Consider the following 12,671-nt stretch of genomic DNA (forward strand, 5'->3'; position numbering starts at 1 on the left):
TGGTCATTGTCTATGAAACAAACTTATTGGGCCATCTTTACCTTTTCTTTACTTTTTCATTTGTTTGATTAAAAATAATACAGTAAGCCGGGCACGGTGGCTCACGCCTGTAATCCCAACACTTTGGGAGGCCAAGGCGGGCGGATCACAAGGTCAAGAGATCGAGACCATTCTGGCCAACATGGTGAAACCCCGTCTCTACTAAAAAATACAAAAAAAATAGCTGAGCGTGGTGGCTCACACCTGTGTTCCTAGCTGCTTGGGAGGCTGAGGCAGGAGAATTGCTTGAACCTAGGAGGCGGAGATTGCAATGAGCCGAGATTGTGCCACTGCACTCCAGCCTGGCACCTGGCGACAGAACAAGACTCTGCCTCAAAAACAAAACAAAACAAAACAAAACTGTAGGCAGGGGGTGCACACATTCTAAAATATAAGGTCTAGAAGTAGTGCAGGATGGCTGAGATTGTACCATGTAGAAAGTATATTTTGCTGTTCATGACGCATTGCAGCAGTAACTTAGGAGGGTATTGTTGGTGTTTATAAATCAATGGCTTCTCAAATGACCTTCCTTTTATAGCTACTATGTAGATTCTATGTACAGAACCAAGCAACAGCCAAGGCAAAGTGGAGGGGGAGGTGGCTTAAGTATAATAAGATCTAGTGAGTCATACTAAAGACATTTTTGACCATTGCAGTGGCTTATGCCTGTAATCCCAATACTTTGAGAGGCCGAAGCAGGAGGATTGCTTGAGCCCAGGAGTTTGAGACCAGCCTGGGCAACATAGTGAGACCTCATATCTAGTTAAAATTTAATTTAAAAAAAAAAAAAAAGACATTGGCCGGGCACATTGGCCAGGCATGGTGGCTCACGCGTGTACAAGCCCAGCACTTTGGGAGGCTGAGGTGGGCAGATTACCTGAGTTTGGGAGTTTGAAACCAGCCTGACCAACATGGAGAAACCCCATCTGTACTAAAAATACATAACAAGCCAAGCATGGTGGCGCATGCCGGTAATCCCAGCTACTCAGGAGGCTGAGGCGGGAGCATTGCTTGAACCCTGGAGGTGCAGGTTGCAGTGAGCCAATATCATGCCATTGCACTCCAGCCTGGGCAACAAAAGCAAAACTCCATCTCAAAAAAGAAAAAAAAAGAAAAAAAGACATAAGAAAGAAAGAGGGAGGGAGGGAAACGAGGGAGGGAAACAAGGTCTCACTATGTTGTCCAGAATGGTCTCGAACTCCTGGGCTCAAGTGACCCTCCTGCCTCAACCACCCAGAGTGCTAGAATTACAGGTGCTGGCCACTGCACCCAGCCTAAAAGATTCTTTCATTCTCAAAGTGGGGAAAGGGGTGATGACAGGTCATTAGTCTTATTTATGGATGATGGCTTTCAGAATAGCTTTCTCATAAGCATTTAGTTTCCTGAGCTAAGAGAATGAAGCATATGACCTGTAGCTGAGTAGCTGAGTGTGCCAAATCTATCATGTACTTACAAAAGAATTTATTTTTAAAACAGATAGGTGGTAGACAAGAAGTAGGAGTAAATGTATAGGTTGAGTATCCCTTATCTGAAATGTTTGGGACCAGAAGTGTTTCAGATTTTAGATTATTTTGGATTTTTGAATATTTGCATTATACCAGTTCATCATCCCTAATCCAAAAATCCAAAATCTGAAATGATTCAATGAGCTTTTCTTTTGAGTGTCAGATTGGTGGTCAAAAAATTTCAGATTTCCGAATTAGGAATACTCAGCCTGTATTGTAAGACAGGGCATATCTGTTTGGGAAAAACAAATAGTAGAGTGAAGGAATGCTTGTTAGAAAGCTAGGATAGGAAAGCATGGAATAAATCTCCTTCAGGCTGCCTTCTATTGGATTGACCCACTTCATTGGATTGATTTATGAGGTTGAGCGAGCGTTGAATGCAGATCCTCTGACCCACTATTTCTGGCACTGTCCCAGATTTTCAAGGGAAGTGGCAAACTACATGTGCAGTGTTAAGAGGTTTAACTTTTATGATGCTAGTTTTCATGAGGATTTATATTTTCTTTAATGATAAGTGTATCTGGAATGAATGCCCATTCCTGTGAGTCATGCTAGTGCTGCTGGTGGCTTTAATTTCCTATTCTCAGAAGAGAAGTTGCTAATTCCAGGAGTGAACAGCAGATGTCACTGCATCTCCACTTACTAGGGTCTGACTCAGCTGTTTGGATACAACCAGTTCTTAATACAGCTCCCAAACCACTAAGTTTACGTTTTTATGGCTGTGTGATACTCTTAAGATTCCCTTCTTCTTCATCTTCTTTTTTTTAAAGATAGGCTCTCACTCTGTCGTCCAGGCTGGAGTGCAGGGGAATGATCTCAGCTCATTACAACCACCACTTCCCAGGGTTCAAGCAATTCTCCCATCTTAGCCTCCTGAGTAGCTGGGACTGCAGGCATGCACCACCACACCCAGCTAATTTTTGTATTTTTAGTAGAGACAGAGTGTCGCCATGTTGGCCAGGCTGGTCTCAAACTCCTGACCTCAAGTGATCCACCCACCTTGGCCTCCTGAAGTGTTGGGATCACAGGCATGGAGCCACCATGCCCAGTTAGGCTCCCTTCTTTTGATATACAGCCCAAATTAAAAATTTAGAATAAACACAGCCTAAGGGAGTTTTCCTTAGTTTCCCTCACTACTTGTTTTTAGCATTTGTTCTAGGCTTGTATGTTATCTATGTTTCTAGATAGCTAACTGATGGAATGTATTTGCCTTTTTCTATCAACCTTTCAACAGTTATTTAGGAGCCTAGACAATTTTTCATATTTGTTTTCAGTAGGGTTCACACAGTTAAAAGCTTCTTGGCCTTTCTGTGTTTTGCTTTTTGAAAACCTTCCAGCAGGAATGTACTTGTCACTGTTCTCTGGAGTGAGGTGCTGAACATCAAAGGGAACCACTACTTTCTTTTCTTATTTGAACCCTTAGTTTTGGCAGTTGAGCAAATCAAGAACTGAACTATGACCAAATGTCCGTGGTGCATCTTTTTAAAAATACGTTTATGGTTTAAGTGTGGATAGGTGGTAGGGCATTCCCTATTAGTCATGTACTGCTTAATGACGTTTCAGTCAATGATGGTAGTCTCATAAAATTATAATGGAGCTGAAAAATTCCCATTACCTAGTGACATTGTAGCTTCCATAAATTGTAGTTTATTTTGTAATGAATTTGGTGTAGCCTAACTGTAGAGTGTTTATGAAGTCTACATTAATGTTGAGTAATGTCTTATACTGCCACACTAACTCACTGACTCACTCAGATCAACTTCTAGGCTTGAAAGTTCCATTTGTAGTAAGTTCCCTAGACAGGTATATCATTTTTTATCTTTTTCATATCATATCTTTACAATTTTGTGTTTAGATAGCTTTTTTTATTTTTTTATTTTTATTTTTTGTTTGAGACAGAGTCTTGCTCTGTCACCTAGACTGGAGTGCAGTGGCACAAACTTGGCTCTGCCTCCCAGACTCAAGCAATTCTCCTGAGTAGCTGGGATTACAGGCGCCTGCCACCATGCCTGGCTAATTTTTGTATTTTCAGTAGAGTCAGGGTTTCACTATGTTAGTCAGGCTGGTCTCGAACTCCTAACCTCAAGTGATCTGCCTTCCTCAGCCTCCCAGAGTGTTGGGATTGCAGGTGTGAGCCACTGCCCCTGGCTGTAATTTTTTTTTTTTTTAAGACAGGGTGTTGCTCTGTTACCTGGGTTGGAGTGCATTGGTGCAATAATGGCTCACTGCAGCCTGTACCTCCTGGGCCTAAGCGATCCTCCCACCTCTGTCCCCCAAGTAGCTGGGACTACAGGCAAGTACCACCATGGCCAGCTAATTTTTAAATTTTCTTAGAGATGGGTCTCCCTGTGGTGCCCACACCGGTCTGAAACTCCTGGGCTCAAGTGATCCTCCTGCCTAGACCTCTCAGAGTGCCTAGAATTACAGGCGTGAAAAACTACACCTGGCCTTAGATATGTTTAGATACACATATACTTACTGTTGCATTACAGTTGCCTACAGCATTCAATACGGTAACAGTACAATAACATGCTGTACAGATTTGTAGCCTAGGAGCAATAGGCTATACCATATAGCCTAGGTGTGTAGTAGGCTATACCATCTAGGTTTGTATACTCTATGATGTTCACTCAGTGGTGAAATTGCCTAATGATACATTTCTCAGAACATATCTTCTTTAAGCAATGCATGACTGTATGACAGAAGAGCAAAGCAGGTGTTAAATTGGGTATTTTACAAAGTCTGATGCGTACTGAATTCTTGGTGTCTTTTGGTCAAATAGATTGAGAAAATAGCCTGGGTGATAATATCTTCCATTTTGTCTAGATTAGTGCTGGTCCTGGTGTAATTATTAATAGGTCCCTCTTTCACTCTCATTTGTCCTAGTTTGGACAGCATATGGTCATTCTAAATCGCCCCCAAAGGGAAGAAGGTTGATAAAGTTGCAATTCTCATAATTGTAAGCATTTTAAAACTCCAGAACTATGCCTGCCCTCAATTTTCTGAGTTAAATACAAGCAAAATAAAGCAAAAAACCACAAAGAGTTGTTAATTCTAGGAACAGTAACTTTTAGATTTCTATCAATTGATCGTTGTTCTCTGAAATAATGATTTCCAAAGATGACTGTGCATTGGATTCAGCTGGTAAGCTTTTTATACATAGAACTTCATGGATCTCACCACAGACCTCTGCTGAATTTATACTAGAATTTGAATTTGACATTACCAAAAATGTCACTATGCATGCAATGCAAATGTATTGGGCAACTTTGTCAGCAAGTTTTTTAAACTAGCATATAGAAGAATGTTTCATTCTGTGGTTTGGATAATGTTTGGGGTTTTTGGTGGTAGTTGTCCTGGGCCTTAAGGGTAAGCCTGGCATTGATATGAGTTACCTTTTTGTTTCAGATGTCATCTGGGTGATTCTCAGTGTGGAGGTGGGTGGACTTTTAGGAGTAACGCAGCAGCTGTCATCTTTTGAAACAGAGTTCAACACACAGCCGCATCGCAAGGTAGAAGGAAACTTCAACCCATTTGCCTCTCCCCAAAAGAACCGACAATCAGATGAAAACAACTTAAAAGACCCTGGGGGTTCTGAGTTCGACTCTATCAGCAAAAACACATGGGCTCCTGCTCCTGACACATGGGCTCCTGCTCCTGACCAAACTGAGCAAGACCAGGATAGACTGTCACAGAACTCTGTAAATCTGTCTCCCAGCAGTCACGCAAACAACTTATCAGTAGTGACTTACAGTAAGGTAGGTGCCCTTGGAGAAGAGAAGGGGTAGGTGGAGGGCCTTGGGACTTGTGATACCCCCTTCATGGCAGACCTAGAATCCTAGACTGCTGCTCCCTGGAGGAGGTTCTTTAAGACTGCTTAGCTCTCCTGCCAACAGCAACAATGCAAAAGCCTACTCCTTTGCCCCTTTACCCACCCCCATCTTCATGTCCTGTGGATGTTGCTTCATCCACATTTATAATTTACTTCTGTCTTTCTGCTATGGTTTGGGTGTTGAAAGAGTAAAGTTCTTTACCTTTAGTATTTAAAGAAAAAGAAGGTTGCTCAATTATTTATTCTAAATATTGTTGTTGGGCTTTATTTACTCAGTTTGCATGTCTTCTTGTTGATGTCTTTTCAGTCTTTTATGGCCCATCGACTTCCTTATCCACAACCTAGAGACACCCCAGTGATATTTTGACTTTTCAAATGTGGCGAATAAGTGAGAGAATTGTTTGTTAACTGTGATTTTAAATATTCTGATTGTTGTGAGGTACTCTTCTAGTAGGTGTTTGATTTCTTGATCTGTTTTTCTCTATGCCAGTTGATTAAACGGTGTCTTCACTGTTTGTCTCCTAAGGTGATGATGGTTCCCAGTTGTTGGTTTTGGTTGGCTGAATAAAGCCTTGATGCTGGGAGTTCATTGTTGTAGGTGGTTCATATGGTGGAGTCCTGTGAGCATTCCTGGGCATTCTTCTCTGAATAATAATGCTGCATATTAAGCCCAGTATCCTACCATATTACCACATAAACTGCTATGTCTGTCCTGGCTTCAATTCATGTTGGCATTCACCCTAAATTTTAAAAATAAAGTTCATGTTTATTTGAGGGGCAAGTGACTATGCTGTAAGAATGATATTTTTCTGACCAGTAGTTTATTGTTTTTTCATTTTTTCCAAGATGGAGTCTTGCTCTGTTGCCCAGGCTGGAGTGCAGTGGCACGACCTCAGCTCACTGCAACCTCTGCCTCTTGGGTTCAAGCAGTTCTCCTGCCTCAGGTTCCCAAGTAGCTGGGATTACAGGCGTGTGCCACCACGCCAGGCTATTTTTTTTTTTTGTATTTTTAATAGAGACAGGGTTTCACCATGTTGGCCAGGCTGGTCTCAAACTCCCAACCTCACGATCTGCCCGCCTCAGCCTCCCAAAGTGCTGGGATTACAGGCGTGAAGCACCGTGCCCACTCTGACCAGTAGTTTAAATGTGGTCTAGATTAAGAGGTGAATTAAGAAACCTGGTGATGTGAATCCTCTTTCTACACATGGTCTAGTAGGAAAGACTTCATTTAGTAGTAATAGCATAATGAAGGATTAATTTATTGGTTGATTGGATGGTCATTACAAAGGATTTTATGGATTATTGTTAATTGTACAGGATATAAGAGAAGTAAATTGGCAAGAGAGTAAATTGCCTGTATTTGAGGAAAGACGCTTCACATCTTAACACTAATAAATAAAATATTTTCTTCTAAGCTCCTGTTTCTCTAGTATTTTTCCTTAAGTTTAACCTTCCAGAGTCTGTGACTGTTCTGGGTGGTAAATGGGTCAGCTCTGGGCTAAGTATGCTTTGTTAGAATGGGGACTTGAGTCTTTTGAGTTTAATGGGAAGATGAACGTTGACTGAAGCAAAACAGACCAGTTGCCCCTGTGCTTTCTCTAATGGAAGCTGCCTCACCCAACTGCGAGCTTTCTGGCTCGGCCATTGCTGCAGTTTTAGGAGAGGGCTGCTGTTCTGGCCAGGGCATTGCACTTACCTTCCTGAATTGAGAGCCCATTAATTGTTTTCCTCTCCTTTAGGGACTGATGCTTTTTAACCACCTCTTTGATGGTTCTGCGAAGTCATCACAGACGGTTGGGAGTGATGGGCTGGTGTTTTCTGCCAGTTTTAATTAAAGTCCTACCAGGGTGTTGCTTCTTTTGGAAGGGCTGGACTATGGTGAGGTTATTGACTTATTTCTTGGAGTTGATGAACTCATGGTATTAAAATGTTACCTAATTTCTTTCATGGACTCTGTAGGATCATTTAGATGTAGCATTTGCAAGAACTGCAGAGGAAAGCTTCCCGTTAGAAGTAATATCCAAAAAGACTGTAATGCATTAAAAATGTGAAACTTAGATCCAAAGAGAAATTGAGGTCTCCTTTTTTTCTTAATCTAAGCAGAATCTTAGCATTTATATGAAGCATTGAACAGATTCTCTTAAGCCATTTCTAGCTAAAGCTGAGTCAGCTCTACTCTAGCTCTCAGAGCTCCTTCGGAATAGAATAGGGTGTAGGTAGTCATTGGTAAGTATTCATACATCTGTGCACTGTTTAGAGCAGTGTACGTGGTACATTAGGAGACTTGAGGACTAAAACGATCCCTACCCACTAGGAACCTACAGTACAGTAGGGGAAATGAAACATGCACAAAGCAATTAGAGAGCAATTCATTCAAAATGAATATGAATTTGGTCAATAGAGAATAATACAGTCAAAATGTATAATTTGTTTTTTGGTGTGTGTGTGTGTGTGGTGTTTTTTGAGATAGAGTCTCACTCTGCCATCCAGACTGGAGTGCAGTGGCACAATCACAGCTTACTGCAGCCTTGACTTCCTGGGCTCAAGTGTTCCTCCCATCTCAGCCTCCCAAGTAGCTGGGACTACAGGCTCATGTCACTGCAGTCAACTAATTTTTAAATTTTTTTGTAGAGATGGGGTCTCCCTGTATTGCCCAGGCTGATCCTGAACTCTTGGGCTCAAGTGATCCTCTTACCTTGGCCTGCCAAAGTGCTGAGATTATAAATGCAAGCCACTGCTCCCAGCCTATATTGTATGTAATGGCTGGAAGGGTGTAGTAAGAGAGAAGCAGAGATGAAGTGGAGATGGAGTTGAAGGAAAAGGCTTTTCAGAGGATGGATGAGATTTGGAAAGATGGACAGACAGCAAGGACGTGGAGAACAGTTGAAGTGCTAAGGGCTGAGTGAGTGAGGGACCTGTGGTTGCGAGGTTGGGTGATGGACAATGGGAGATAGGTTCAGTTGGTCACGGCATGTTTTTTTTAGGAGTAGGGATGAAATAATTATACAAATGACTTTGAAAAGAATTGGTTAAATGGAGGACATCTATCATAAATATGATTGACCATCTGTCATACATCTTTGATAAAGGTGAGTCTTAAATGCAGAGATAATCCTAAACATTTATATTTGGCTTGAGAATATGTAATTTGTTATTTATAAAGGCAGGCGTGCTTGAGGTTCTGAAGTATATACCTGACAAAGTGATGAGATCAGGTATATATCAGTTATTTTTTACTGTTTCTATGGGCCAGGCATCCTGCCAAGTACTTTACCTATATCAGCCCATTTTTAGATAAGGAAACAAAAGCTCTGCCTCTCACTGCCCAGTATCACACAGCCAGTGAGAGGCAGAGCTGGAATTCAAGTCCAGGTGCCACATTACTAAAAGGTATTTCATGGTAGGTGAACCTAGGCTTTCTCTAGATCCTCCTGTTGGGCTAGAGATTGTGTTGAGGGAAAGCTTGCATTGAATTGATGACCAGTAGTATCAAGTTGTAAACGAGGCAGAGTTTAAATAAGACACACAGCTCTTATGTAATCTGATCATTGACTGTGGCATCTTTTTGACAAGCTCCAGTGTTTGCTGGGTCTCTAGTGACTTTCTTTTTCTGGTTGATAAAAAAGATAAAATATTTTTACACTCAAAATACACAAGCCATGTGGTGTTTATAGTAAATTAGCACCCTTTTATTTGTGAATAAGTAGAGGAGAAGAAAGAGACCTCTGGGGCTATGGAATTGGGAAGTATTTTGAGTTCAGCCCAGGTGCCATCTTTTTTTTTTGAAACAGGAGTCTTGCTCTGTCACCCACCATCTCAGCTCACTGCAACCTCCGCCTCCCGGGTTCATGCAATTCTCTTGCCTCAGTCTCCTGAGTAGTTGGGATTACAGGCACACGTCAGCACACCCAGCTAAATTTTTGTATTTTTAGTATAGATAGGGTTTCACCATGTTGGCCAGGCTGGTCTTGAACTCCTGGCCTCAAGTGACCCGCCCACCTTGGCCTTTCAAAGTTCTGGGATTACAAGCATGAGCCACCGCGCCTGGCTTGGATGCCATCTTTATCACCTAGATAGGAGGGGTGCCTGAGGTTCTAGTGTCAGGGATCACTGAGTTGGCAATAGATTTGATTAACTCCAGAGAGATCCCTGCTTACCATCAAGACTGGGAAAGAACATGATGCTCTGGAAGCCTATGACCACAGTTTTGGTAGGCAGGTAGTTTCCTGCTGCCTCCATAGTTACAGTTTAACTTGCTAAGGTTGGTAGGATGAAGGTAAAAGATTGCTTCAGGCACCTGCACTATGATTGCTTCAGGCACCTGCACTATGAGGGCTGGGTGGATATGTCAACAGAATGGCACATCTGTCAGTGCCAGGAACCGGACACCCTGGAGTCCTTCCCAGCCGTTCTTGAATCATCATAAGCTCCCTGAACCCAGTGCTCTTTCCCTCGGGGGGAACGCCTCCCCTAGCTGCATGCCACAACCCAAAGGGGTTTCTCCCTGTGGGAGAGCTGTCAGAAGGAGTCAGAACAGTAATTATATGCTGACCTGCTTTAAAGATTCATAAATCTGGCTCCCAGCTTTTGTTAGAAATTGGATGGCCTCATTGTCAGCTCAGTTGTGGCTGACCTGTCTGTCCCAGATGAACAGTGAGATCAAGTACTGGTGAATGCTAGAAAGTGTTTTAATTATCCCTTTTTTTGTGATTAGCCGAAGAGCTTCTGACAAGTCAGGGTAGGATAGGTGATCACTCTGTTGACTTAAGGCTAACCTTGCTGTGAATTCTAGCACTCTGACTCATCTCTGAGGGCTCAGAGTAGCTGTTGTTTGGACAGTGTGAAACTGATGAAAAACAATTCACAAAGATGTGGGAAGAGAATAAAAGCCCTGTTAAGCACCTTTTTCTTATATGCCGGTAATTTTTTAAATGTCATTGTTTTCTAAGAAGGCCTTTACGGAGCAGTAAGACACCAAATGGTCTGATTGAGGACAGCTGGGAATAAGAGTGTGGCTGGCAAAATTGTGGGGCTGTTCTTTAGGACAGCTGCATGCTTTGGAGCATTTCACTAAAGGAGTAATGATTTACACTGGGTGCTGAAGAGGCCCTCCAGATTCATTTATTTTGTTACTTGAACTGTGGCTCTTATTTTATGTTTGTTCTTTCTTAAAAAAAAGTGTTTGAGGCTGGTATATGTCATATATTCCCACTTTAAACTGGATTACAGTCTGAGCCACTGTTATTACTTCCATCAAATGCTGTTTCAGAAGGAGAAACTTATTATTATCTTTGTGGGGAGGCTCATCCCATTCCTCCAGAGCCAGCCCTGCCAAGTGCCATCTGCTCACACACTCATGCTTGCCGGCTTACTTGTGCTCTTGTTCTCTTCCCCACCCCCACCCCTTTCCTCTCTTGACAGTCATCCTGTAGAGCATTTTGTATCTGGAGCTAGCAGGAGTCAGTCTGTTTCTGTTACGTCAGAAATCAGCTTTTTCTCACCTGCTGCTGTCTATGTTGACTAAGGCATAGAAGTGTTCTTTTCTCTCCATCCAGGTGAGGGTTTAGAAACAGTAGTGGGGGGTACTGGAGGAGGGTTGGAAAAGGCAGATCTTTTGTTCTATGGGCCTGGAGCTGTAACTAACAGCTTGTGGATCTATTATCTACTTTGAAATGGCCAAGAAGTTTAACATAGTAATAAGGAAAGGGTTTGGAATGACTTCGTGGAATTGGGACCAACATTTGCCCAGGTCGTTTGACTAGAAGGTAGGTGGTTGGTGTCCTCAACTGGGCTAGCGCTTATGTGAGGCATTAAGAGGGCACCAGTGTAACCTTCCCACTGCCATGAAACCTTAGAGTTGTCTTCGTTCTCACATGCAGATCTCTCCACGAAAGGTTTAAAGATGATTCAAAGGGAAACTAGATGGAAAATCGGTGTCACTTGGCCCTCTGGCAAGGAACAGGTAGTAAGAACACACTGTTCTCAGGCCAATAAAAGTACATTAATCAGAGCTATAAAACTATCATTGATTGAGCACTTACTATGTGCCAGGCACTGTGCTGAGGACTTTTTTAAATTTAATTTTTATTATTAAAATGTATCAATGTACATAGTTTAAGGAACCAGGTAGTTCTACAAAGCCTGTAGCAAAAAACACCAGTAACCTCCCTGCTTCCCAGCCTTGTTTTTATTCCTCAGAGACAGTAGGCTCAGTGCTTGACATGCATTACTTCATGTAGTCCACATGTACCATGATAAAAGTATTGTTACAGTTATGAGACTGATTCAGTGATTTGCCCAAGGTCATGTACCTGGGTGATAAGACCAGTATACCAACAAAAGCAGTTATTTTTTGATTCCTAAGTGTGCTCTGCTCTCTTAACATTGCACTGCATTGCTTCCCAATTGCAGTGTTCAGGTGCACATTTTTATTAGCTGGGCCGCCAGCTGTGGGCTTTCTGTAATGTACAGCTACATTTTAAATGAGGATCAAGGCAATTATTGACCATATATTATGTGACTTTTCTATTAAACCTCTTCTCCCCACAAGCTATTGCTTTCTCTCTAGCCTCCAAGAAGGGAAAAGATTCCCTAGAAACTTCTGTAGTCACTTGGGTTTAGGTTTTGTTGGCATTGAAATTTTCATTAACTCACTTTTGTTACAGCAGCATCTGTACTTTTTGATGTCACAGATACACACACAGACAAAACCTGTCTATATTCCTTGATAGTGGCCACAAGATACAGTCTCTGGGGTCTTATTTTTCTGGGACAAATAAAAAATCTCCCTTTGAATATACTGAGTATTTTAGAATTAGAACATACGTAGGGGCTGTCCTACAGTTCCTTTAAGTCGAGTTTTGTTTCTGTAAAGCTTATCTGGAGAAAGAATATTTTAGGCAGAGGACAACCAGTACAAGCCCTGAAGTGGAAGTTTGCCTGGTGTGTTCAAGGGATAGCAAGGAAGCCAGTGCCTGGAGGAGAGCCACGAGAAGGAGGGTAGAAGGAGATGAAGCCAGGGGACAGAGACCAGATTGTGGAGCATTTTGTGGGCCCTTATAAAGCTTTGGGCTTTTGCTCTGAGGGATAATGGGAGCCATTAAAAGGTTTTCAATAGAGGGGTAATATATGTGACTTAATGCTGTAAAAGGAGCACTGTGGCTCTTGTGTGGTAAATACAGGACAAGGGTAGGAGCAGGAGACCAACAGGGAAGTCAGTGCAGTCATCCAGTCAAAGAGTGAGTGGTTCAGATCAGGTTGGTGGCAGCAGAGGTAAGATAAATGGTCCATGTGTG

The 12,671-nt window shown here is 42.3% G+C and overlaps 1 protein-coding gene across 4 annotated transcripts in view; it reads left to right on the plus strand.

Annotated features, from left to right (window-relative positions):
- The window catches only part of ILRUN (inflammation and lipid regulator with UBA-like and NBR1-like domains), a 109,227-nt gene that overhangs the window by 85,108 nt on the left and 11,448 nt on the right, over positions 1-12,671 (plus strand). For 2 of the 4 annotated variants that reach the window (XM_012461634.3, XM_012461635.3), the window contains one exon: positions 4,953-5,302. The exons of 1 other annotated variant lie outside the window; for it this stretch is intronic. In XM_012461634.3, coding sequence (XP_012317057.1) covers positions 4,953-5,302 — 350 coding nt within the window. The remainder of the gene's footprint in view (positions 1-4,952; positions 5,303-12,671) is intronic. One more of the 4 variants, XM_064361145.1, reaches the window with a different exon arrangement.

The sequence above is a fragment of the Aotus nancymaae genome, unplaced genomic scaffold (assembly GCF_030222135.1).
Source record: "Aotus nancymaae isolate 86718 unplaced genomic scaffold, 86718_ANA_hifiasm-v0.15.2.pri h1tg000040l, whole genome shotgun sequence".
Lineage (NCBI taxonomy): Eukaryota > Metazoa > Chordata > Mammalia > Primates > Aotidae > Aotus > Aotus nancymaae.